The following is a 25,657-nucleotide window of genomic DNA, read 5'->3' on the forward strand; positions in this document are numbered from 1 at the left end:
GAAGCTTGACACAATTATGACTATTCCTCATTGTCTCAAAAATTCGCAATATCCCTAATGCTTGATGAAATTATATAATAGTGTTTGAATTTGTGTTTTGAGTATTTTGTTTTGGTATTTTGTAAATAGAGAAAGAAAAAAAGAGATAAATAAGTGTGTTGTCTATTTAAATATCCAATAAGTTATATTTACATATACACAGAAACTAGATAAAAAAAAGTTAATTAATTTAAATAAATTAACATACATTTAAAAATATTATTCAAAGCAAAATTGTGACAAGTCTGGAACAAAACCCGAGACATTAAAACATATAGGGACACGCGTGACGACTTGCCTCCCTAAGCTATACATATATGAAATAGGTAGGGGGCCGGTCCCAACCTACGACCGCGCCATGACATCGTTGTGAATTTCGAGTTTGTCTTGAATTAAATTAGGATTCTTAGAACTGAAACCCCTCACTCCTACACTCCTACTCTACTCTCCCTCTCCTCTCCTTTTCAACACACCTATCATCCTCACCTCATTTCTGCACTCCCCACAGCCCAAAAAATATTTGTGTAACCATGTTGATGTTAATAGGAGTAGTTTGTATAAATTATATTAACGTTTTAGTAGGTATATGTTTAATTTTTTTAGAAAGTAAGAGTAGTTTGTGTAGATAGATCATAATTAATATAAGAAACTCTATATGTGAGTTGTATTTTCGAGAAAAGGGTGGAAATTTGGGGATAAGGCACGATCATATCTCCTCTTTGACTTGAACAGCGCGTCTTTGGTTGGAAGAAGACTCTTTTTAGATTAGGACTCTTACTCTACAAGGGATCCAGCTTTTTGGGGGCGTCTTCCTTCTCCTAGGCTGGGCTTGAAAGATGGGTTTGAGGTCCGACAAGCCTTGTACCAGGCCTCCTTCTTGGCCGATCTTTGTGTATTAGGTTGACTTAGTGTACTAGGCTTTCCTTTTTAGCTAAGCCTCGTTTATTGGGCTTTAGATCTCTTCATGGCCAAATGAGAGGGGGATGTCTTTAACTTCCTTCTTTTGCCAATCTGTTTTCTAAGGGGTACCCGCCAAAGCCGCCCGCCTGTTTGCTTTTTGGAGGGCACCTGCCAAGACCACCCTCTTTTTTTTTTTTGGGGAAGCACCTGCCAAAACTGCCTATCAAGTGTTCTTGGGCCTCCTAGGATATTACAGGCCTCTCGTTTTTTTTCTTCTTTTTGGATCATTTGAGCCTTTTTGAGCCAACCTATTTTTATGCACACCACGTGTATCTTCACCGTACAAGGGTAGTTTAGTTCGAAAAAAATTATTTGACATTTAAGAAGTCAGTAATAAGTCAATAAAATGTAAATATCACTTTTCATTCAATTTTTTCGTTAATATCAGCAAATTCGGTGAATTCTGACTAATGAAATGACTTATTTGTTAGATGAAATCAAACCTTAAGGGTGTTAGATGTAATTTTTTAAACCACATGAAGTCTACGTGTAATTACAATAAATCTAAAGGGAGGGGAATGTAGTCATGCCTAAATTATTGTATGCAAAACTTACATTTTTTGTCGCAATTGAAATTAATAAATAAATTTGTGTTTTATTAATTATTTTATTTATATTATGTATTAATTATAAAACAAGCATAATATACTCGTTCTATAATTAATTTAAATTTGGTCGGGCCAATTCGGTCCGAAATGTTTTGTTAATTAAAGGAAGTGTATTTATTTAAGTCCCACTTGCATAGTCTTAGCTATTCCTCAGCAGCTATTGGGCTGGTAGGGAGCCCACTGGATTTGTGGTCCACCACTCATTAACCACCCAAAATTCAAATCCACTTCATTCATTTTCTTTTATTGCCTTTTCACTTTCTTTTTCAAGAACCATCTACCAAACATCTCATCATTTTAATTGGTGAATTTGGTTTCTCTATTTTTTGGGATTTCAATTTATTTTTTAATTATATAGATATACTTTTTATCATTGCATAAACAACATATTTTGTATTTTTGATTTTTTTAACAATAAAAAAGGAGACTTATATTACTTCAAGTCATATATATGTCTCTATATATATTTGAGTAAATTACAACGAACCCACTTGAAATTTGTCATTACAATCGCATTCTCGTTATTTGGAATTATAAATACTTCTTGATATTAAATAATTATTTAATAAATACTTTTTCACGATAGTTTGTTATAGAATGGTATTTGTTAGATAATCTTTAATTCTAAAACAATATTTATAATTTTCAAATATAGACTTGAGCAAATCATAAAAATATCACATAAGTATCTTGGATCTTGTTCTTAGATGGATAAGTTTAGTTATATCAGTATGTGTGTACTGTCTACTGAGTAGGGTGTTCCTCTGCAAAAAGTGTAGTAAGTTATGTGGTGTCTTATGTCATTTTAGTAGATTCCGTGGCCCATTCACAATTATTTATTTGTTAACAATCTAAAATAGTACCCCCCCCCCCCCCACCCAAGAAAGTATAAGATGTGAATGGAATTTGGAGAAAAGAGAAACTTGTGGAGAATCCCAATAATCCCTTTCTTTATTCATTAAAATATACTAAATATTAAACTAGTATAATTATGGAGGAAATATAATGTTATTTCTATATGCACACACACACGCACACAGATGCACTATGCAGATGTGTGTACTAAAAGGATGAGAAATTCATACACAAAAACTTAACATACAACATAAAATTGAACTGAAAGGATTATTCATAATTAACATGAAATTTCTCTGGTTCAATCTTCTGCTTGCAAAGCATAAATACTAAAACAAGGGAGAAAAAAAGGTGGTTTTTCTGGGGACAACATGATACATAGGAATAATCATCAGACATGGGAACCACTCCTGAATGATCCAAGGGCTTTAGCTGCTCCTGCCCTCAAAATAAACTGGTGGTAGAAGGCCGCAATGGCTGCACCAATAAAGGGTCCTACCCAGAAGATCCACTGCAAAAAAAACCCAACAATAATTAATCTGACAAACTCAAAGATTGGCATTGAGACATGTTCAACAAGTGTTTACGAATGCGGAAAGATAGATACATGATCATGCCAAGCCTCGTCGTCGTTGAGGATAACTGCAGCTCCAAGACTCCTTGCAGGGTTAATGCCGGTGCCGGTTATGGGGATCGTTGCCAAATGAACCATGAACACTGCAAATCCAATTGGGAGAGGTGCCAACACCTAGTTTTCAAGAATAATATGAGCCACATTTAAAAAATATTTCAATTCTATCATCAAGAAAATAGTATAACAATACTAAATTCACTATACTCTTCCAACAATAATAAGCTTCAGCAATAGTACAAAACAAGTCGATGAGTTAAGGCAAAATATATAAAATTAATCCCTTTGCTGAAATTCATGCATCGATAGTGCCAGAATTCAGCTTGATTGTCCCAAAAGACAACATTGTTTCACTTCTAAGGCTAATAAGTGACGCACAAGAACAATTTCCAACCTATCTTGGGGAACTGAACACAATGTATGGGAAATGTGGAATTAACAAAATAACATGTCTTCAAATGCACACAAAAACTAGGCGTATCTTTCGACATTTTTACTCAAACTCAAAGGTTTAGTGTCCTTTTGGGGCCCCTTGCCGTGTGCCTAAGGTTCGGAAAATTCTCATACGTGTAAGAGTAAGGATTCATCAACGTCAGCCGCGGGTTGTATTATTATGCTGACGTGATGTGATCACTACTTACACATATATGAATTTTCTAGTAAGTTTCATGTATGGTAGCAAATTCCAAAGCCCCTTTAGGAGATGAGTTTCTTGAAGTTGCAAACAACCACATGTTTCTTGCAATTGCCCATGTTGTAACGCACACTTCATGGCTCAGAATCAGATTCACACTATTCACATAATTACATAATCGCATTAAATGTTCACAAAAAATTTGGAGTTAGTTTACTAGCTAGGTGCGAATAATTAATTACTCAATAGATGGGATAAGTAACTTTGCACTAGTAAAGCTGTTCGTGTTTGTATGTCCGATTAAAGAAGTATGAAAACAAGAATTGCTTTTTATGAACTAAATCTATTAAAAGATATATGTAATAAGATTCAGAAAATTCTAAATTTGGTTTCAAGATTTTCTAATACTTGTGTGTATCAACACTCGTAAATCCGATGATTCGAGCCAAATAAATTGAAAATTTTAAGACATTTGCAATAATTATCTATATTATATATATATATATATATGTGTGTGTGTGTGTGTGAAAGAGAGAGAGAGAAGTTCTTACAGGGACGTGAGAGTCTCTGGCGTTCCTCTTGGGGTCAGTGGCGGAGAAGACAGTGTAGACAAGGACGAAAGTTCCGATGATCTCAGCGGCCAACCCAACTCCGACGCTGTAGCCGTCGGAGAGCCCGTTGGCGCCGCCGCCGTACCTCTTGTAATGCGATCTCTGGAAGGCCTTGACAAGCCCAACTCCGCAGATGGCCCCCAAACACTGAGCCACCATATACATCACTGCTCTCACCAGCGACACTTTCCGGGCCAGAAAAAGCCCGAAGGTCACCGCCGGGTTTATGTGACCCCCTGCACACACACATCACAACAAAATTTAAGGAGGAAAAAAGAAAAACAGAAAGTGTTTGTTTGGTTGTTAAGATTAGAATGAAATTTTCGTGGTGTAGTGACGTAAACATTATTCCATTTCATCTCATTTTTCATCTCTCTCTAGAAACAGAGGGAAAACATTTTCCTTCCGCAGTTCTTCTTCGGAACTCCGGAAGTAATCTCTTCAAGGAAAAATCAAACAAAGAATTCCATGAAAAACTGAAACTCAAGCAACTCAGAAAGCAGCTAACCGGAAATTCCAGCGGTGCAGTAAACGAGAATGAAAATCATGCCGCCGAAAGCCCATGCAATGCCGAGAATCCCCACCCCACCACATGCGTCGGCCGCCGACTGGCTCTTGTACCCTATCACCGTCAACACAGTGATGTAGAGGAACAGGAGTGTGGCTATGAACTCAGCTATCAAAGCCCTGTAGAAGGACCATTTGGTGAGCTCCTCCGCGTCGATCAGCGGCGCCGGCGGCGGATCGTGGTAGTCCTTCGCTCCGTAAGAGCCGTGCTCCGCCACTTCCTTGGTCATTTTGAGCAGGACCCAGATGAGAAGAGAGTATGTATGTATGTATGTGGGGTGAGAGAGAGAGAGAGAGAGAGGGATTGTGTTGTAGAGTTGTAGTGAGAGAGAGGAGAAGAGTGGAAGAGGGTATTTATGGTGGAGAAAAGAGATTAAGTGATAATTACTAATTAAGGAATATGATTATAATTAATTAAAGTAGCAATTGGGCCGCCCGTGGGCCAGAGGTATGGGTTTCGTTTTCACCGACTTGGGCCCACCACCTCCCACCTTTTTCTTTGCTTAACGGCTAGTTAGGGTTGGAAAAATATCGACAAAAATATTTTTTTTTAAAAAATAATAATAATAATTGCATTTACACCCCTAATTTATAGATTATTTGGGCAAATCATTAATATTTTTTTACGTAGTTATAAAAATTCCTCCTAATAATTAAAAAAAATAGAATAATTTATATAATGATATTGATATTTTTGGAAAGTGTATAGATAATTTTTTAAATTTAAAGATAGTTTTATGTAAATAATATTAACGTTTTTTGTGGGTGCATTTGTAATTTTTTAAAATATATGGATGGTTTGTATAATAAACTATAGATGTAATTATTTCAAAATATAATAATAATAAATTACTAAATGCTCAATTTTGAGATCATTAATAAAAAAAATTATTAAAAATATAGTAAATCAATTTCCGTAAATATTTTCTTATTTTGATAAATATTTAAACTTAGTTAATTAATTAAAAAATAAAATATATAAATGAACAAAATATTTTAAGCTCGACCTTGTTAATAGGTAGAAGAACCCAACGACATACTTTGAAATATGATAATAAATTAAATAAAAATTATATATTCGACTCGACTCAAAATTATTATCTCAAATAATTATATTATTTTTTTGGTTATTTACTATAATTTTGTTTAATCATTGCTCTCAAATTTAAAGTTAATTAAGCTTTATAATAACGGCTCTCAAAATGTGTTTCTTGTTCATGTTACCGTTGTTTTATTTATTGAAATACATAAAATCCGAAAATAATAAAAAAAATGCATATATTTTTAAATATTTATATATAAATAATAATAATAATAATAATAATAATAATAATAATAATAATAATAAAATTAAAGGGTGATTGTTAAAAATAATTGGACCGGCCATAGACCAATGTATTGGTTATTAATTAGGTGAGCGGTTCAATAATTGAGGTTGGAATTAGCTGAGCTGGTTTTGTTCCTTTTCTCACACTTCACAAATTCCAATCAATTTTTCAAAAATTAATTAAAAATTGTTACATTTTGCCCCAAACAAGAAAAAAGAATACTAATACTAGTAATTATCTTATAAGTATAATAAAAATAGGATAATTGCACTTATACTCCTCACTTATGTTTTATTAACAAATCATTCATGTCTTTTGCGTAAGTACAGAAACTCCTCGTAGCAACAAGAAAATAGGAGTAGTTTGTGCAATATTGTTGACATTCATGGGGCGTTTGTATAATTTTTCAGAAAATAAGGATGATTTGTGTAAATGATGTTGATGTCTTTTATAGGTATACACGTGTCAGTTGGTATAAATATAATTATCCCACAAAAAAAATATAAGAAAAAGGGAGATTGCAATTCAGATAATAAATCAATGGAAAATGGTAATTAGAAATGATTTGGGCTAACTACCATCATAATTGTTAATTATTGCATTTATTGCTTTATATGTATCTTGAACCCTAATTAATTATTCACTTTAATTAAATGCCAATTATAGCAATACATTATGATGAAAAATGGGCTCTCTACTTTTTTTTTCTTTTTTCTTTTTTTTTTTGGGGGTGGATTTTGGAAAATATGAGGTATTTAGAATTTAATTTTTTTTATACAATTCTTATACTTTATGTCCCTAATATAAAAGTTAGAATCACTAGAAGAAATATAATTTAATTACGGTAGTTAATAGTAAAAAATTATGACGAATACTAATTAATCATAGCTACGCAAACACTGTGACCGATTGTTTCTGCAGGTAAGGTTTAAAATATTAAACAGAGCTTAAAACTATGATAAATTTTAATTAACAGGGGTTAAAATTTAAATATTTGTATTAATTTTGTTAATTTAACCAAGATTAAAATATAAATTTATCGTAATTTTTAAGTCGTGGTTACTTATAGTATAGTGAATAATTTATTATTTCTATAGAAGAAAAAAAATAATATTTTTAAAGAAAATAACACAAAAAATCTTGAGAAAAATAGGACTGAGGTTTTAAACGTGTGAGATTATAAAGTGGTGGAATTCTAAATTTGAATTCCCAACAAAAAGAGTGGCTTGCAATTGCAATTATTGTACTTTATTGACAAAAAAAGTTATGTTTGAAACCTTTTTTTTTTTTTTTTATCAAAATGACTACAAATATTCCTTTTGTACCTCATATAATCTACAAATTATCTATTCTTTTTTCTTTTTTTATCCAAATATATGGGATGCATCAATAGGAAAAAGACTTTTTCTGGTAATATTTATCGAATGATGTAATAAATTATATCTGTATAAAAAAAGTAAAATTCTTTTAACTAATCTAAAATCGTATTTTCATGATATAAGATATAGTTCGTTTTATTATTGAAATTGAGAATTTGATTTTTTAAATTTAATATAATGCTTTTTTAGCTATTTTTTTTCTTTTTTTGGAGATGCATATTTGAAAATTTGAGTATGTGAATTAATTATTTTTTGTTGTAATATTTTTTATTTATTCATACATATAAATCACATCACTCTAAACAATTCTCTACTCAAATTAATTTCAAAGAATATATATATATATATATATATATATATATGTGAGAATGTAATCTAGAAAAATTCTAAATTTGAATTTTCAACAAAAAATAAAATAAAGTCATTGCATTTATTGTACTTCATTGACATAAAATCATCCTTTGAATTCTTTTATATGCATAATAACTAGAAATTATTATTCCTTATGTGACCTCATACAAAGTACAAGTTATAAATTCTCTTTCTTTAAATTTTATTTTCAAATTTATGGGCTGCATGGGATTGAAAAGGATTTTTTTTTTTTTTTTTGACTTTTGGTATGTACCCAAGAATGTAGTACATTATATTTATTTAAATTAAAATTGAAAAAGATGTGAACTCTATGTCCCGTTGAATGAGATAGTGTCTATCATGATATTGTATGACTCTTACAATTTTATCTTGTTAAGACGCACTTCACTTGGAGGAGTCCGATTATAAATTATTCAAGTTCTTCGTATGCAACTGGATATGAATGCTTTGCTTACATCATCAACCATCTAGACATGGGGCTTGGGACGATTACTTGGCCTAAAAGAGTCTGGTATAAATGAGTGGCTTTTCGGACTAACAAATTATATTTGAAATTCTCTTTGATTTTCTTTTTTTCTTTTTCTGTTTTTTCAAACTAGAACTTAATTTTTGTATTTGACAAATTGAATTCTGTAGAACACCTATTCCTTAACAATGTGCACTCCTTGACAAAATGGAATTTCTTTGCTAGAGCAGGGGGCATAGTGAGGGATCATGTTGGGCAGGTGATATTTGCTTTTTTTTTTAACCGTTAGGAAACACCACCAACATGGTTGCAGAATTAAAAATCTTGATCCGAAGAGTTAGTTTGTGTCTTGACAGGGGCTTTAAAAAGGTTTAGATTGAACTAGATGCATTACATGTTCTCTACATGATCTCCAAACAGTCCATAGGTGCATGGCACCTGCAGATTCTTCTTTCCCGCATCAGGCACTGCCTATCTCAAATGGAAGTTAAGCTCTCACACATCTTCATAAAAGGTAACCAAGCAGCAGACTATTGTCAATCTTGGATGCTTAGCTGAGACTACCTCCATTATCACTCATGACCAACTCTATGGTAAGATCTCATGTATTGTTAAATTTGATCATCTCAGTATGCCATACTTGCGATTTTCATAGTACTTCTAGTTTCAGTATTTGTTAATTGAAATTAAAAGTACTATGAAACCATGTTCATTTTTTATTTCGTGGAAGCATGGGATTCACCCTCACAAAACTGATTCTTACTAGTTCATGCTACTCTGCGATTCTTGTTTATAGTCATAAAGGAGTTGCTCTCATTCTTTCTACTTATTATGGTGCCCTTGATATTGCACCACTTTTTATCTGATGCATTTGGAACTTGTCTGTTGGAGGTGTCCTTCTTTTGGGCTTGTTTTGGCTTATATCTTTTGGCATGGAGTACTTTATTAATGTACATCTAGTGACATGGTTAAATTTTTTTTGAACTGTGAAGCTTTATACTCAAGCTTGTGTCGGTAACTTTTGTCGTTGGCTTAACTTTAGCTTTTGTAAGGGAGTAGTACTCCTTGTTTATGCTTTCTGGAACTATTCTTACAGGGGAGTAGTACTCCTTATTTATATTTTATCAGTTCTTGATTGTAACGGAGTAGTATTCCTTATTTATGGGGTTTTTTAGGCAAATCTAGGGAGTTAGTACTCCCAATTGTAAATTTGGGGCGAAACTTGAATTAATATAGAAGGGAAGATGACCCTGAAAAATTCCCCCACCCTCAAGTGGTTTTTGAAGAAAAAGAAAAATGACATGAATTTAATCTTGAATTTTCTACGCATGTCTAATAATAACTTCTAGTCATGTTTGTCATGTCTGGACAAGATGAATATTTAGCAACTTTGGAATTATTGTCCCTCATCTTCCTTATTATTCCTCATATTTTAATGGTTACGGGCGAAAAATAGTGATAAATAATTATTAACAAAAAATAAGATTAATAAATATTGTGTTGTCTTGGTCAATGATTATATATATAGGCAATTTATTTTTTCAGTGGCTCTACTTGCATAGTGATTGCTATCACACAAGCCAACAATCTTTTCTCCAGTAATTGCCACAGGAGAGCCACATTGTCTATTTGAATTTTGTGAAATTTGTACTTTGTCATATGTAATTATTTTTTTTATTTTTCTGTCGAAAAAACATGGCACGCTGTGCAAATGTGTAAACTATCACATCACATAACTTTTAATACCACATGTGTACTGTATGTGATGTTTTTTTAATAAAAAAAATTATAAAAATAATTGTAAATGACAAAGTACAAATTTACTTAAGATGGTAAACCGACATAGAAAAAAGTTTAAATATTAAAGTGTAAAAACAATTATAGTTTGAATGACAAAATATAATAAACCCAAATAATTATATGATATGTTTGTGTATTGATAATATAATGATACTCTTAAAAATATTTATTTGTAGGGAAAAAAATAGAAGTAAAATTTAAAAAATAATAAAAAAAAGAATATTTAATTTGTAATAGTTCATCAAAGCATTTCCCAAACATGGCCTCTAATTATGGAGACTGCTTTGGTGTTTATTCACTTGGAGGAGCTAAAATTTTAGAAGACACGTGGAGGGCTGTGAACCACTCGCTTCTCTTGATTGATTGGAAGATATAAATTTGGTGCACGAGGGCTTTTATATACGGCCTGTGATCAATTGGCGGTCGGGAGTTGTGGGACCCATCCATCCTTCACCTTTATTCACATTGTGGAAGATTTGAGATTATTCAGACCAAAATCCAAAAAGCTTTTGACTCTCCTCGGACTTTGGGTTTGGATTTTGTAATAAATATGGGGTGATTAAAATTTATTTTTTTTCACATTAATTGATTAATATTAATATTATTAAAATATAAGGATAAATAATAGCAAAGACTTCTTAAAATTTATTTTAATTATAAATACGTTCTCGTTGTTTGAAAAATATAAAAATGCCTCCGATAATGAAATTTCGCAAGGAAGTATGTGTTAGAGTATTTATAATTTTAGGGAGATATCTGTAATTTTTCAAACATCGATGGATATTTATAATTATGTCAAATTTCATAAGAGCCCATTATAATTTATCCTAAAATAGATGTGAATTTTCTAGTTTTATTTTATATTTATTTGGTTTTTGTAAATACTTTTAAGCTTTAAAATATTTTCTTTAATATCGTCAGAGTATCCAAATAAAATACTAGATCTTTACAAGTAAAGAAAATAAAAAACAAAAAATTACAGAAAAAAATCCAAAGTCTTCCAATCCCTGAATGATTCAGGAATGGTTTGTTCGTTTCTTTAGTAAATATCTGACTAAAAATTAAAAATTATAACGAAATGCTCGACTTTTATTTACACGGGAACTCAAAATAATACTTTAATATTATAATTTTAACTTAATAATTCATTTTCTTTCAAGAATTTTTTTTTTCAAGCATAATTTAAAAGGTATTACACAATTAAAGGTGTCTCTCTCACTTACTTTTCCCTTTTGCCTACCCCTCCAATGTTGGAGTATAAAGTCATAAAGCATAGGGCAATGAGAGAAATAGGCAAGAAAAATTCCAAATGAAATTATGATTGATATTGATGAAGGGTGATGATGGGATGAGCATAGTGGTAACTGATCATGTCTCCCTCTTTTTTGCACTTAAAAAGATGAAATTATGGATTGGTGGGCATGACTTTTAAGACAAATAGTGTTGCCTAAGCAAAATTGATGGGGTGGTACTATTTGTAATATGATTGATTTTTCAGTGGAGATTGCTTCATTTTCCTTACAATGTTCGTGTTGAAAGAGAGTTTTCACAGTGTGTTCTGACGTCATGATTATTTTGAAATAGAACAGATTTGAACACCATGAAGGGGACCTATTCTGACGGTCTGGTTGGCTCCCGCCTATTAGAGTAGAGGGGTATGAATGAAGGCTTACATCTGTCGATTAAGGGACATGCTCACGTAGTTCAGATGGTGTTGTTCTGAAAGGTCTTAGCTGAAATTTCTAATTCAAAACCCAAATAGAACATAAGATTCTAGTTGTTGAAACCTGCAAAAGCCTGAATAATCATACGCAATCCATCGGGCTCGAATTTCTTTTTACTAGCCTGAAAAATGATTCTAAAAATACTGCTACGTTGATGATTGCTCAAACTCTCTTATGATAACGTATTGTAGAGGTTATCAATTGTTTGTAATAATTAGAACATTTATAACATATTATACATTTATCTAAACCAAACAAGCTTTCATTATTGGGGCAGCTTCATATCCCAACAGAAGATGATGATATAAAAAAACTAAAAATAAAAAGGTGGAAGAATCCTATTTTCATACAAAAACTTGTGATTTTGTCCTAATATGTGGTTGAAAATTGGTAAAAACATGTGCAAGAGAGATGTGGACAGTGGGAGTGGGGACTGTTAGAATGATGAAGTTGAATATGTACAGTAGAGGTCAGTGTTCAGATTATCTGCTCAGAACACTCACAACAACTCATTGCTGTCTGTGACCTGACCGCACATGAAAAACACTATTGTAAGAAAAGCAAAGAAACAAGAAGAACATGAGGCGTGAGTGTGAATGTGAATGTGACCCTCACCTGTCACCACTCCAATCCAATGTCCCTTCCCTACAACCCCTTTTTTCCTGTAACAGAATATCCATTCTTCTTTCTATTAATTGCCTCTTTCTATTTATCACTCCACCCCATTGGTGGTTGAGTTTTCTTATTTTTTTTTTTTCAACGCCACGAGTTTGAATGTATTGTGAGTTTACGACCGGTAAATTATATTTTTGGTCCCATAAGCGGACATGTTTTCAATTTTAGTTCCACACTCAGTTCAATTCGTATATTTGATTTCATATGTGATTTTTTTTTTCTTTCAATTTGAGGACCAAAGAGAGGATTTCGTCCAAAACTCGCCAGCTTGAAGTTTTGGACTGAATCCCCTCTTTGGTCCTCAAATTGAAAAAAAAAAATCGCATATGGGACTAAATGTGCGAATTGACCTGAGTGTGGGATTAAAATTAAAAACAGATCCACTAAAGCTCGTTGTTGTATTAGGATGTATGTGGTTACAAGATCTTTTATATTACGTTTGGATTAGTGAAAAGTCACAAATTTTGAATTTCTAATAACAAATCCTTTTGATTTGTTTAAATAATTCTAAATTCAAAATATTTTGAATTATTAAACTGTAAATTTGAACTATTTGTGTTAGATATAAGTCATTTGAAAGATTTTAGTAATGGTAATTTTATGATTAATATGATTAAGGAGTATGTTAAGATTTTAAAATAAAATGGAAAAAAATCATTTTTTAAAAAAAAAAACTTGTAAAATTTTAATATTATATTTTTTTTAAAATTTATAAATATTTTATAATATCTTTTAAACTCTCAAATATTCTACAAAATATTTTTAAAAACTTATAAGCTCAACCGATACACCCTCTTAGGTCGTAAGAATACAACTTATACTTTCTATAGGTGTATCATGGGTGGCCTGTAATGATCAACTTATAATACTTGATTCAATTAGAATTAAGTTGAGAGGGCAACGGGGTGAATTTGGGGTGAGTTTGCCAAAATTCGGTATCCAACATTACCAAGAAAATTTTGGACATCGACCAGGGACCCATGGGGTTAGACTAGTAGGCCCGATTAATATTTTTAAAATATTAAAAAATATATTTTTAAAAATAATACTACCGCAACTTTATAAATATGAGAAAATAAATTATTGAAAGGTGAATATATATATATATATATATATATATTGTTAATTTAAATGCGCATGTTTTAGGTATTAAAATATTAAGTCCTTTAAGCTAAAGTTGTTGCATGAAAGTAAAAATTATAGTATCAAGATAAAGTATGTCTTCTGCCCCGCTGAGAGCTCTCTTTTTATAGGCAACCATCAATCAGTTGGAAAAAATTTGAATTCTTCATGGATTTGATAGAGGGTTCTTATGAATTTGATGAAGCATGTATTTAAGTGGTTGTATAAAGTTTAATTTCCACAGATTTAGTGGAAGGTTATCTCTCAGTGATTAGGGGATTCACAATCCTCATGGGTGATTGGAGTCCTCTGCAGATGAATGTACCTTGGGGATAAGGATGTCTTCTCGAATTTCTGATGTGATGGTTGGAAAGACGTTTTCATATGGTTGAAGTTCAAACTTTTAGGGTTTAAGAATTACTTTTGATTGAGAGTGCACATGTCCTTGAGGAGGCGAATAGTCGTTATCTAATTTTATAGGGTGTGTCCTCAAATACCCTACGTGGATGCCACCTGAACCACCCGTGTGAGCCATATGATATGGGCATGACTTTGGCTGGGGGATTCCAAGTCCTTAAACTTCCTTGCGAGCCTGTAAGGCCCTTTTAGATTTGAGTCTTCTTGAATTTGGATTGATTTGGCTTCTTTTGGCATTTCCTGTTGCGCTTTCTGTCGGACTCCTTGGTTGCTCTGACCAAACTGGGTTTCCTCAAGACACCCTAGGCTCTTTCTCGAGTTGGGCCTCCTGGAGGGCACATTGGGCCTTGTATTCTTGGACTCTGGAGATGTCTTTCTTCCTTTGGATCGTCTAAGCCTATTTGAATCAATCCATTTTTATAGACACCATAAATATAAATAAATTATGCGTATTTTTTATATAGGTATAAATATATTTTATATAAATATAAAAAAGAATATACCAAAAGAAAAATTAAGGCAGGTTCGAGTTCAAATCACTAAAATCTAACTTGCCCCAAAATTCATTTAAAACTTCAAAATCCTCCCAAATCGAAGCGAGTTCAGGTGTAGGTTCAAGTCCAACCTGGGCCCACGTTCCTAGCACTACCACGGGATTCCAATAATTACTTCTGAAAATGTTCCAACAAATTTTCAGAAAATAAATATTTTTATAACGAGTAGATTCTTTTTAATATAATGAGCTTCATTTAAATCCAACCGTATTGCCATTTATGTATAATGCGAAATGACTCACCAAACAAGAAGCTTTTTAGTTGCTTTTGTGGAGCCGCACTTAATATGATCAACCAAATATGTAAGAATAAGATTGATTAGTTTGTCGTATTGTTGGCGGGAGGGCTCATCCCAGCCGTTGATTTAAGATTGAATTATTATTATTTTAAATTAGGACCAACATGGATGGTAGTTTATTTCTAAAAATTTGGTCACATTACAAATAAATTTTAAATTGGCTTTGAAACAACAGTCTGTGAACTTGATGTTGTGGTTCTTGGTTTTGGAATTATATTATATATTTATATAGAGAGAATAATAATGTATCCCCTGTGATATTGAAGCATATTACTCCTCTATGAAAAACTATAGCAATTTACCTTTCTTTACTTTATAAAATGAAGCAGTTTACCTCCTTATATAGGGAGGTAAATTGCTTCATTTTTAAAAATTATAGGGAGGTAAATTGCTTTATTTTTAAAAATTATAGGGAGGGTAAATTATTGTATTTTAAAAAATATAAGGAGGTAAATCGCTATTTATTTTTTCGTAAGAGGGTAATTTGCTCATTTGTGATATCACGAGAGGGTTCTTTGCATTTTTCCCTATTTATATATATTACTATCAATGATATTTTTTTAATATTTTTATGAGAATAGTCGGAACCATTATTTATATCAGGGTTTGCAATAATTTCTACTATTATGATGAGACTACATTGTCAAGAAATTTATAAGCTAAGTAGTGAAAATTGAGAGTTCTTGAAAAATAAAGTAAAAGTAAAAAGACAGAAAAATTGAAGCCGGAGTGTCTGGGATGTAATATTTACAATTAGATCGATAAACTGCATATGGTTAACAGACAATTGTTTATATATATTTTGATTTAAATCAACTTAATTTGAGCAGTTCAAAAGCGAATATTACAAATTATAAAAAGTAGCTTATTACTTGAAAATAAATTTATAAGCGTTTATTTTAAGGGGTTTCAAACACCCCATAAATCAAGATTATTTATTGAATATCCGTTTGCGATTTAATCACGTTTTAAGAGAAAATTGCATCGAACGTTCAGCGTATTCCCTCTAAAAAACCCATTAAAAATAGGGCCGATTATAAATTATAATTACAATTATATTTTTTTTAAAAAAATCAAATTGATTTAACGATAATCATTATTAAAATATATGATTTTTACTAATAATATATATACCCCGATTACGGCCTTTAATTTACATTAAAGCCCCCTATTATAATGTGGTAAATATATTATTAATTAAGTAATATTGCAAAGAATAATCCAAGAAACAAGACAAAAATAAAATTGTTGGATATAAAAATCCGAATCATAATATTTTTTTTTCAAGAAATCTAAACCAACTTGCTAATTTTTATTAATAAAACCCATAAGAAAGTATCCCTTTATTTTATTTTTCAATTAAATATTTGGTAACATTGTCTAATAAAGTTGAGGCATGTCATTTGGTCCCTTGGGTCACGAGCCAAATGGACTAGTGAATGCATACTAGCTAGGGTTTATAAACAAAGGGACAATTTTCCCACCTAATTATTTAAAAAAATTTCAAATGAGAAATTATTATTTTTATTTTATTCCAACTATGAAAATATGTTTGTTGAGAAGAATTCATATTTTTTTAAAAAATTAAAACAATAATTAGTGTAGTTTGAAAAAATATTTCAAAATAAGTAATGCAGTATAAGAAAATGACTCAATAGCCACGAAAAAAATTTGATGCTAAAATCAATATCGAGTTAATTAATAAATAAAACTTATATTACTAATCTATATTATAAAATTAATATATACCTTAAACAATTTATTGCAAATTTATTAGCATGTAAATTTTTTATTGCTAAATTAATTAGCAAGTAAATTTCATGTGTTAAATAATGTCGATTAGCAACGAAAATTTTATATTTTAATTAGCTTGACGCTAATTTTATTTCATTGCTATTGATCCATTTTCATGTATTGGCATATGATTCTTTTAATAAAATTTTTTTATTTATTTTTAAAATTTTAACAAATTTATTTAAATTTGATCATTTTGTGACAAATTTTTTGGCAATAACATCTTTGAGTTTATTTTATCTAAATACTTCAATAGTTTATTTTTAAAATAAGATAATATCTACAAATTTAAAAACTTTTTTTATAAAATATTTTAAAACAACTTTAGCCAAACACCCTTAATATCTAATTTATGAAATAACAATGTATTGATTTTGCCCCGTTCTTTGGATAAAAATACTCCTCATGCCTTGAACAATTATATTGTTTTTAACCAAAAGTTAAACAATTTTAGAAAAAAATGAACAAATATATTTTATCATATTTTTTAACAATATATATATTTAAAAAACAAACACTTAATTATTTATTTTTATCTAAAAGAATAAATAGTTAATAACTTAATTTTTTTCACCAAATTAATAAGGAATACACCTATCTTCAGTGTACTGATGGGATTGCAGTGATTGTGCTCGCGATGTTCAAATGGATTTTTAAAAACAACACGAGGTTTCACATAATTATAAATACTCTTTTTTTATTTATAAAATTATCAATATTTTCTTAATTTTAATGCAAATTAGTCCGATTCATTAATCTGGTTAGGATTTTGTGTATATTATGAGGTTCGGACTTATGACCTGTAAGGTCATATGCCTCAACTTCCCCAACTAAATTAGACGTCATTGGCAATCTGGTTAGGGTTTTACTAAGCAAAATGCCCTTGTGACTATAAATGTAATTTTTTATATATATATATATATATTTATGTATTAAGTGGATAATTTTTTACAATTTCTTAAAATTTTTCCATCAACTTGGTCTGATTCTTTAATAATTTATAATCTTTTTAAAAAGTAAGAAAAAAATTGCAACGATGGTAAAGTTAATAATTCCAGACCTCAATTCAATGATTACGTAATTTCATCAAATATCATAAATATTGATAATTTTTTAAATAAAGAGAAGAAATTAAGAAGAGCTCGTTATAATTTACGTTTAAAAAAAAGTGTTAGATTCCTAAATTAGGTAATTAAAATTTTTTCATCAAGCCTTTTTTTAATTAAAAATAATTAAAAAATACCACTTTAATAATTTATTTGAACTATTTTGAAGAAGTGCGAGTCACAGACAGAGTCCAGCACCGGCCTTGAACTCTTTTTTGCCGCCCATGCTCTCTCTCTACTTGCTGCACCCACACCCACTCCTCCTGACACCCCACCCTATCACATCCCCACTACTACACTACTCATTTTATTTTTCTAATTTTTTTTATATAAATTTCCAGTTATAGTAATATATTTAAATATATTTCCGTTTTTGCCTGCACTTTTAATCACCTTTTTGCTTTTTATTGCTTTTTTAATTTTGTGCTTTGTTTCTAGTGTGCATTGATAAGTCATTTAGGCACGTAAAAATAGTCCAAAAATTGTACCAACTTGTTATTTCTATAAATTTGTATCCCAATTTGATTCTCTGACTGTAATTTAATTTTTGTGTTGAAATATTTAATTTTGTTTGATTTCATTTTATAATGGCAAAGGGTAGGAAATGTGTGATCAGCACTACGTTTCTTACTGGACACGAGTTTGGAGTCCGTTGCTATTCTAAAATGTTCAGTTTACATATGTCATTATAGATCGATGACGGGCATAATTATAAGAATTATCCGCTGCTAGGAAATTTTACGTTTATGACATAATTACTACTTACAGTGTGAGTCAATTACCAAAATTCTATTGAGGTGCAAAATGGATCGGAACCACTTTTTCATGCTTAAAAATATTATTTTGATGTCACGAGTCACGATCTGTATTATGAGAAGGCATATTCCGTTTCACTTGCATTACCTCCTCATTGGCGAATTAATTCGTTCCAACTGCAATTCTCGATCAACGATGAAAGCGAACAATATCGTACTCGTATGTCCGTGGTATTTGCTTTCGTTTCTAGCCCTGTGATCATAATGATTTACGATTACGTTTGGTTGACATATTAAGAAGTTGGGCATATTGGTGCCTGTTGCTCGATGAATAATCCGCTTTGAATTTAGTCTCGTAGGGGGCACACGGATTTCTCCTATTCAAGAGTCTCGTTAAGGAGACGAGACATTGTGATTTATAAATCGTTCAAGCTCTTCGTCTACAATCAATGAGACATTGGGATTTATAAGTCATTCAAACTTTTTGTTTGTAATCGATATGAAATGCTTGTTTATATCGATACTGTTTTACGATAAATTTGGTGAAATTTCAAATTCCTGCGTTCAAACTCAACCTAACATTCACAAGAGTTAGAAGTACACAGGAACAGCATTTTGAGCGGACTACATATGCAGATACCTTGAATTTAACCCCAAAACATGTGATCTAAATTAGTACAAACCTATCAGCACTTACACATATCCCCACAAAAAACATAAAGGTCCAAGGTATTGAAACTATGAAATACTGCAAAATTCTAAGTCGAATTGGATTTTTTCATATAGGAATTAATTATACGTTAAGTGTAATATGTTTATCATATAATTGATGTACAGTTTAAAAAAAATGATCAATTATATGGCAAGTATGATTGATTTGGTTCGATCAAACTTGATTTGAATAAAAATTTTTCTCAAATATGTTTACCCGTTGGTGAAGAAAAAGATGGACTCGATCGATATATACTTACAACTAATACTACGCATGCATATATTGGCAATTTCTTGTACCAATTGACTGTTGTAATAGTGTTAACGGTTATTTGCAATAACTTAAAATAAGTGATTATCAGTTCATTGTTGAAATTCAAATGCACAAATTTCTAATAATAATTTAAAAAAAATAAAAATGAAGTGTTCTTACTAGAAGGTCGGCATATAGTCCATAAACATTACATGCCAAAATCTTTGTGTGGGCCGACACAAATCTAGCTAAGGTTTTGTGGGTAAAATGTACAACATTTTTGGACCACTTCTTGATTTTCAACTTTCATCAAATTTATGTCCAAAAACCAATTTTTTCTGACACAATTGTTATGTCAGTCGGCAAAATGTACTCAATGAATATTGGCCAATTTATATATATATATATATATATATATATATAAATATTATTTACAAATTCTTATTGATGAATTTATCAAAATATACCCACGTGTAAATTAAAATAAAAGACTGAAATTATTATTTTTTTTAGAAAAAAAGGTTATTAGTATGTTTAATTCTAGGGAGGGAAAGATAACAACTATTTCATATTGTTGGGGAAAAAAATAAATAAATTCCAATTTAATAATTAAAATATTATTTATTTTCACATATCATGAATTAATCAATATAATTTTATATCTGGATTTTGAGCCAGTTGTCTTATTGGGCTCCATACTATTGGGTCATTGTTTAAGTAAATGGGCCTTGGAAGTGGAGTTGGTCTCTTATAAGTTATAAGCCCTGTCTGAAGGTTCAGCTAAGACGCTTATTGTGAGAGTATTTAAGCAAAAAATAGAATTTAAACACAAAAAATTCACTTATAATATTAGGGTTTGGTAATTGAATTCGAACCCAAAAACATCAGTTCAGAATTCGTTTTTAATGGGTGAGTTTCGGTCCAAAGAATGAAGACCTAAGCGGGTAGGGCGGGTTTCGGGTCTATGAGGACCTGTCCTCGAAAAGTTAATTTAACATACATTATATTGATATATTTTTCAATAATTTTTCCTCACAATGCCCAAAATAGGGAGGTGGCCGCCCCATCGAGCAGCCTAGCTGCTCGAAGACCTAGGCGAGCAGGGAGGGTTTCGGGTCTTAATTTAACATACACTATATTGATACACTTTTCAATAATTTTTCTCACAATACCCGAAACAGGGAGGTAGTCTCCCCATCGAGCAGCCTAGCTGGCCAGGGCTTGTTGGCCCATGAGCAGAGAAATAAAAATTCATAAAGCAGATTTTTCATCTTTATTTAGTTAAGTTTTTTTTAGGGCTTCTGATATTATTTATTAATTTTATACTTTTATATTATGTAGTTATAAAGTTAGAACGGATTACACTTTATGTGAGTACCATACTGTTCCAAATAACTTTTTGTTGTTTGAGAAATTATTGATACTTTCTGATATATTTATAACATAATTGTTACGTTCGTAGAATTTTTCACATAATGGGAAGACTAATTGGTAATTACCAAAAATTTAAATTTAATTAATAAATAAATTATAGATTGAATTTGGGATATAATAAAATTTAAACGAATTAAATTAAAGTTTGTTATAATATTTGAGGGCAAATTATATTAATTAAGATAATCAGGAAGGACGTAATAGTAATTATTAAAAGAAATTTAAAAAAAAAAAGGGTGGGCAGTGGCATGTGCTGCCACCGCCTCACCAACCATTCAACATATATAAATGTATGTTAATTGAAAACACTTACACATTAACGCACACACACACATTAGATTTATATAGCTAATTGGATTTATATATATAGCTATATGTGTAGTATTGTACATATCATATATATTGGTTCTTGGATATGATCGTGAACTTGGCTTTATATTTATATATGTGGGTTTCGTATATTGATTGCTTATGTAATTAGTTGTGGATTATTTGTTCGATTACCACAACATTGAAGAAATTGTTACTATGTGTTATGTGATTTTAATGTAAGGACATGCGAGATATGATTATGTGATGATTGTATAATTGATTGTTGCATGAAATCAAATTGGGAGTAGTTATTATAAAGAAAAGAATGATGATCGTGAATTGAAATAAAAAATGATGCTTACCTAGTTGTGAACACAGTTAATGGTTTATGAAAATGTGATTGATGATGATGTGATTGATAATGTGATATGAAAAATATATGAATTAAGCTAGGTACCATGGCGCGTAGGGTACCGGGCAGCAGGGAATGCTCCATTTACCCTACTTGGTTCACTTGTGAAAGATATAATTTTTTGTATTGCTTCTACTTGGCTTCAATTTATAGAATATGAGAAGGATATGAGTTAATTTTTATAAGAGAAGAGAGAAATTTCCCTTTCTTTGCCCTAATTTCCTTCAAAATTTATTTCCCTCCCTCAAATGTAGTTCTATTTGCACCCAAAAGTTGTCCCAAGATAAAAAAAAAAAAATGCGCCAATTTTTTCTTCAATAAAAAATACTTAATATCCGCCTGCCGTTAAATTCTAGATGAAAAAGTGGATTAGGACCAAAAGTACTAATTTTTATAAGCTATGGGACTAAAAGTGCTAATCTCGTAATAAATGGGACCAAAAGTGAAACGGGTCTAACTTAGGGACCAAAAATGCTATTTCCCCTCATTTTGTATACTATACAAAAGAAAACACTCCTACCTTACACTTATCATCTTGATCTCTCATTCTTCCTCTCTTTTCTCTCTATTCTCGTTCTTCTTGAACTAGTTTTAAGTTAGAATAAGGTCCTCTAGAATTCGATATACTAAGTTAATAGTATAATCAAGTCTCTTATACTACATGTACGTTATCTCTAGCAAGGTTTTGTGTAGACACATTGTGGTGTAGTGTGTGTTTGATGTAAAGGAGATCTCGTCTTTACATGATGGCACGGTTGGAGGAGAAAAGGTTGAAAAAAGTCTTCAAATTAGAAAGATAAAATTTCGTGATTACATTTTCGTCAACACTCTATGTTGCACCAGCCACTTATTTTATTTCAAACTTGTTTTATGCTTGTTGAGTGCCTAATGTCCGGGATTAAGGGACCAGTTCCCTTACGATTTAAAATTTAAATATGCTTATTTCTAGGATTTCGTTGCGTTTTTGCCAAGTTCAGGGCCATACCGATTCTTTAACTTTCCTCCCACCATATTTGTCATACATATTACCTAATTCATACATTCCTAGAAAATCAATATCTATCCCTTCAAAGACATTTTTGATACCCCTACATATTTTGATTTATTTTCATCCGCAAATCTACCATCATACCGAAAGTGACCAACATGTAATTCACTATTCTGCACATGGAGGGGAGAAAAAAAAAGAAAAATATTTTATACATCATCACGGGGGGCACTTAATAACATAACACATGGGGTTTTTTGATTTTATATATTCCCATCCAAAAATGACATTCTTAAATAGGGACCGCATTTCATTTCATACATATAACAATTTTAAAAAAGCTGATCAAAATATAATAATAGTTAGAAACACTAATCCTCATTCATTAACAGAATATAGTACCGTCATTAACATAATATAATACATTAGCACAAATCCAAATCCTAACATGTTAAACACTCTAAATAATAAGTCAAACAAAAAAGACGAACATACCGTCGTTGTATTGCACAAATCCAAATCCTGAACGTTTACTCTTTTCTTTGTCTTTATATGAAACATGCAATAAAATAACTTGCATTAGTTCTTCATTCAAGATTTTTTTTTTAAAAAAAAAATTGTCGATTTCACTCAGCCTCTTAGGTTTCATTCCAGTGAAACCAAAAAAAAAAATGAAAAACCCCTCCAGAGAAAGACACGAGGTTTTATTTCATGTTAAGAAAATAAAATAAAAACAATAATAAGTAAAAATCATACCTTAATTAAGCCCAAGAAGCATAAATCCCTAGCCCAATCTCGATTTCTTCCACTATAACAGTATAAAATCCTACATAGAAGAATATGTACCTAAACACCAACAAAAAATTTTAAAAAGTGCCAAAAAGTACAAAACTTACCTTCGTAAACCTTATGCTCTTGATTCTATCGATTTTCTTTCCAGATCTAATGGCCAAATTCTTTTCTTTTTTTTTAATCCCAACAATGTAAATCTCTCACAAACTAGGATTTTCTCAAATTTTCTCATAGGTTTTTCTTTTTTAGCATATCACAAGGGTCAAAATGAATTTAACCCATTCTTTTCTCACAATAAGAGAAATAAACTATGTACACTCTTAATTATTATTTGATGCTTGGTTATATAATACCTTAAAATTCATAACTATTTCCTCTTTATCCATATATGTGAATGATAAACGCGTTATTTGATTGGAGAAAATGGGTTGAACATAACGATAGAATGGTTATGCATCTCTTTCATAGACCTAACTTGTCCAAGTTATGATGCATTTACCTTAAATTGTTGTTACATTTTAATAATGCTAATATGTTGATTTGGTGGTCCAGAAAACTCAAGTTAATGAGCTACCAAATAATTCTAACATGGGTTCTACATTCAAAGGCTTTGCAAAAATACAATTCCCTCCAAAATTGTAAAAATTGCTAAACTGAATGAGGGTGTGTGTCTTTTTGCTTGAGTCGCGCGAGCATACTGGATTGCTCGAAAAACCATCAGTTGATTCTTATTTCATCTGATTGTTGGTTGCTAGACACGTGGTTCATGTCCATAAATATTTCAAAGCTCCACAAGACAGGTATATGTATTTATAACTATGAGTTATTGCTTTTCAATCTCATTATAACTTCATACAAACTAACTTATTCATTGAAAAGTTATAGTTAAAGGCTATCTTAACAAGTTGTTGAGTCAATCTTAAGCTCTAGATTAAGTGGATGAGGACCCTGCCTGTTCGAGGTCATTGCTTAGCTGGCTATTTCGACCCGAATCAAGTTCTTTGTTGCTATCCATCCAAAAGGCCCACATAAATTTACATAATTTACTTTGTCATAACTTTGTAGGGCTCATTAAAATGAATCTCTATGGTTTGAAAAACTTGCATGCATAGCGCTTCAAGTCATAATTATGAAACATCTAAACTTAAAATTAGTTGATTTTGCATTGCATTCCGAAATAGCCGATAAGAAACTTGAGTGATTTATAAGTTTTAATATCTCATCTTCTTAATAAGGTGTCTTTTTTAAAATAAAATCGCGACGCTCATATGAAGTTAGAGTGGACAATATCTTGGAATATTGATTATGTCGCATATACACAACATTAATAGCTTATAAAATGAATGTATTATTGTATTTAAATATCTTTTTTTATGTTTACCAATTGCTAAATCTAATATCGTCTATAATATGGAACAAGTAGTTAAAATTTTCTTCTTTAATCCTTTACATAAAACATGATATGTATATCTATATATGTATATTTTACATGCGCACGCGTCTTTTACTATTTTGCATCATCGTTTTATTCTTTTCCTTTTAAATATCATACTTATATTTCTAATACAAAAAGGTTTGCAACGCATACTTATTTTTAAGAATAATTACATTTACAGTCCCTAACTTACGGTATGTTTACACAAATTATTTTTTTGTTTTGGATAATTACATATACACTCATAAAAAATATCAACACCATTTACACAAATCACTCATGCTTTTTGATAATTATATATATATATATATATATATATATATCATTATCAAACTATCTTGTTGTTCGACTGTTATGAGTAGTTTATGTAATTATGTAAAAAATAAGAATAATTTACGTAAACAAATTATAAATGATGGGAATAAATGTAATTACCCCTTATTTTAATTATAAGATGAATGTCTTGTTGTGAAATGATAAGCAACATATATTATATGTGCAGTGTTTTATATTAAAAAAAAAAGGTGTAAAATTTTTATTTATAAGATGAATGACTTATCTGTTGGAATGATAAGCAGCATATATAAAAACTATGGTTTTTTCTTTTTTAATGTAAAAACGTATT

General features: G+C 30.7%; 1 protein-coding gene and 1 long non-coding RNA gene across 2 annotated transcripts; both read right to left on the reverse strand.

Annotated features, from left to right (window-relative positions):
• Positions 1-2,689: 2,689 nt before the first annotated feature.
• Positions 2,690-5,238, reverse strand: LOC105161120 (putative aquaporin PIP2-5). Its single transcript, XM_011078710.3, has 4 exons — positions 4,847-5,238; positions 4,279-4,574; positions 3,070-3,210; positions 2,690-2,973 (listed from the first exon to the last, which is right to left on the reverse strand). The coding sequence occupies exons 1-4, from the start codon at positions 5,133-5,135 to the stop codon at positions 2,854-2,856; spliced, it is 846 nt and encodes a 281-aa protein (XP_011077012.1). The 5' UTR covers positions 5,136-5,238; the 3' UTR covers positions 2,690-2,853.
• A 17,845-nt stretch (positions 5,239-23,083) lies between these two features.
• LOC148788538 (uncharacterized) lies at positions 23,084-23,955 on the reverse strand. The gene is made up of 3 exons (XR_016065372.1): positions 23,702-23,955; positions 23,562-23,631; positions 23,084-23,351 (listed from the first exon to the last, which is right to left on the reverse strand). It is a non-coding gene; the product is annotated as an uncharacterized LOC148788538 (long non-coding RNA).
• Between the last annotated feature and the right edge of the window lie 1,702 nt (positions 23,956-25,657).

The sequence above is a fragment of the Sesamum indicum genome, linkage group LG4 (genome assembly GCF_026168435.1).
Source record: "Sesamum indicum cultivar Baizhima isolate 11 linkage group LG4, ASM2616843v1, whole genome shotgun sequence".
NCBI lineage: Eukaryota > Viridiplantae > Streptophyta > Magnoliopsida > Lamiales > Pedaliaceae > Sesamum > Sesamum indicum.

Excerpts from the sequence above, each read along its gene's own strand:
- LOC105161120 (XM_011078710.3), bottom strand. The coding sequence starts at position 5,135 with ATGACCAAGGAAGTGGCGGAGCACGGCTCTTACGGAGCGAAGGACTAC. Across the intron at positions 4,575-4,846 it reads CTGCACCGCTGGAATTTCCG|GGGGTCACATAAACCCGGCG; the intron begins GTTAGCTGCTTT and ends GTGTGTGTGCAG. Across the intron at positions 3,211-4,278 it reads CCAGAGACTCTCACGTCCCT|GTGTTGGCACCTCTCCCAAT; the intron begins GTAAGAACTTCT and ends CTTGAAAACTAG.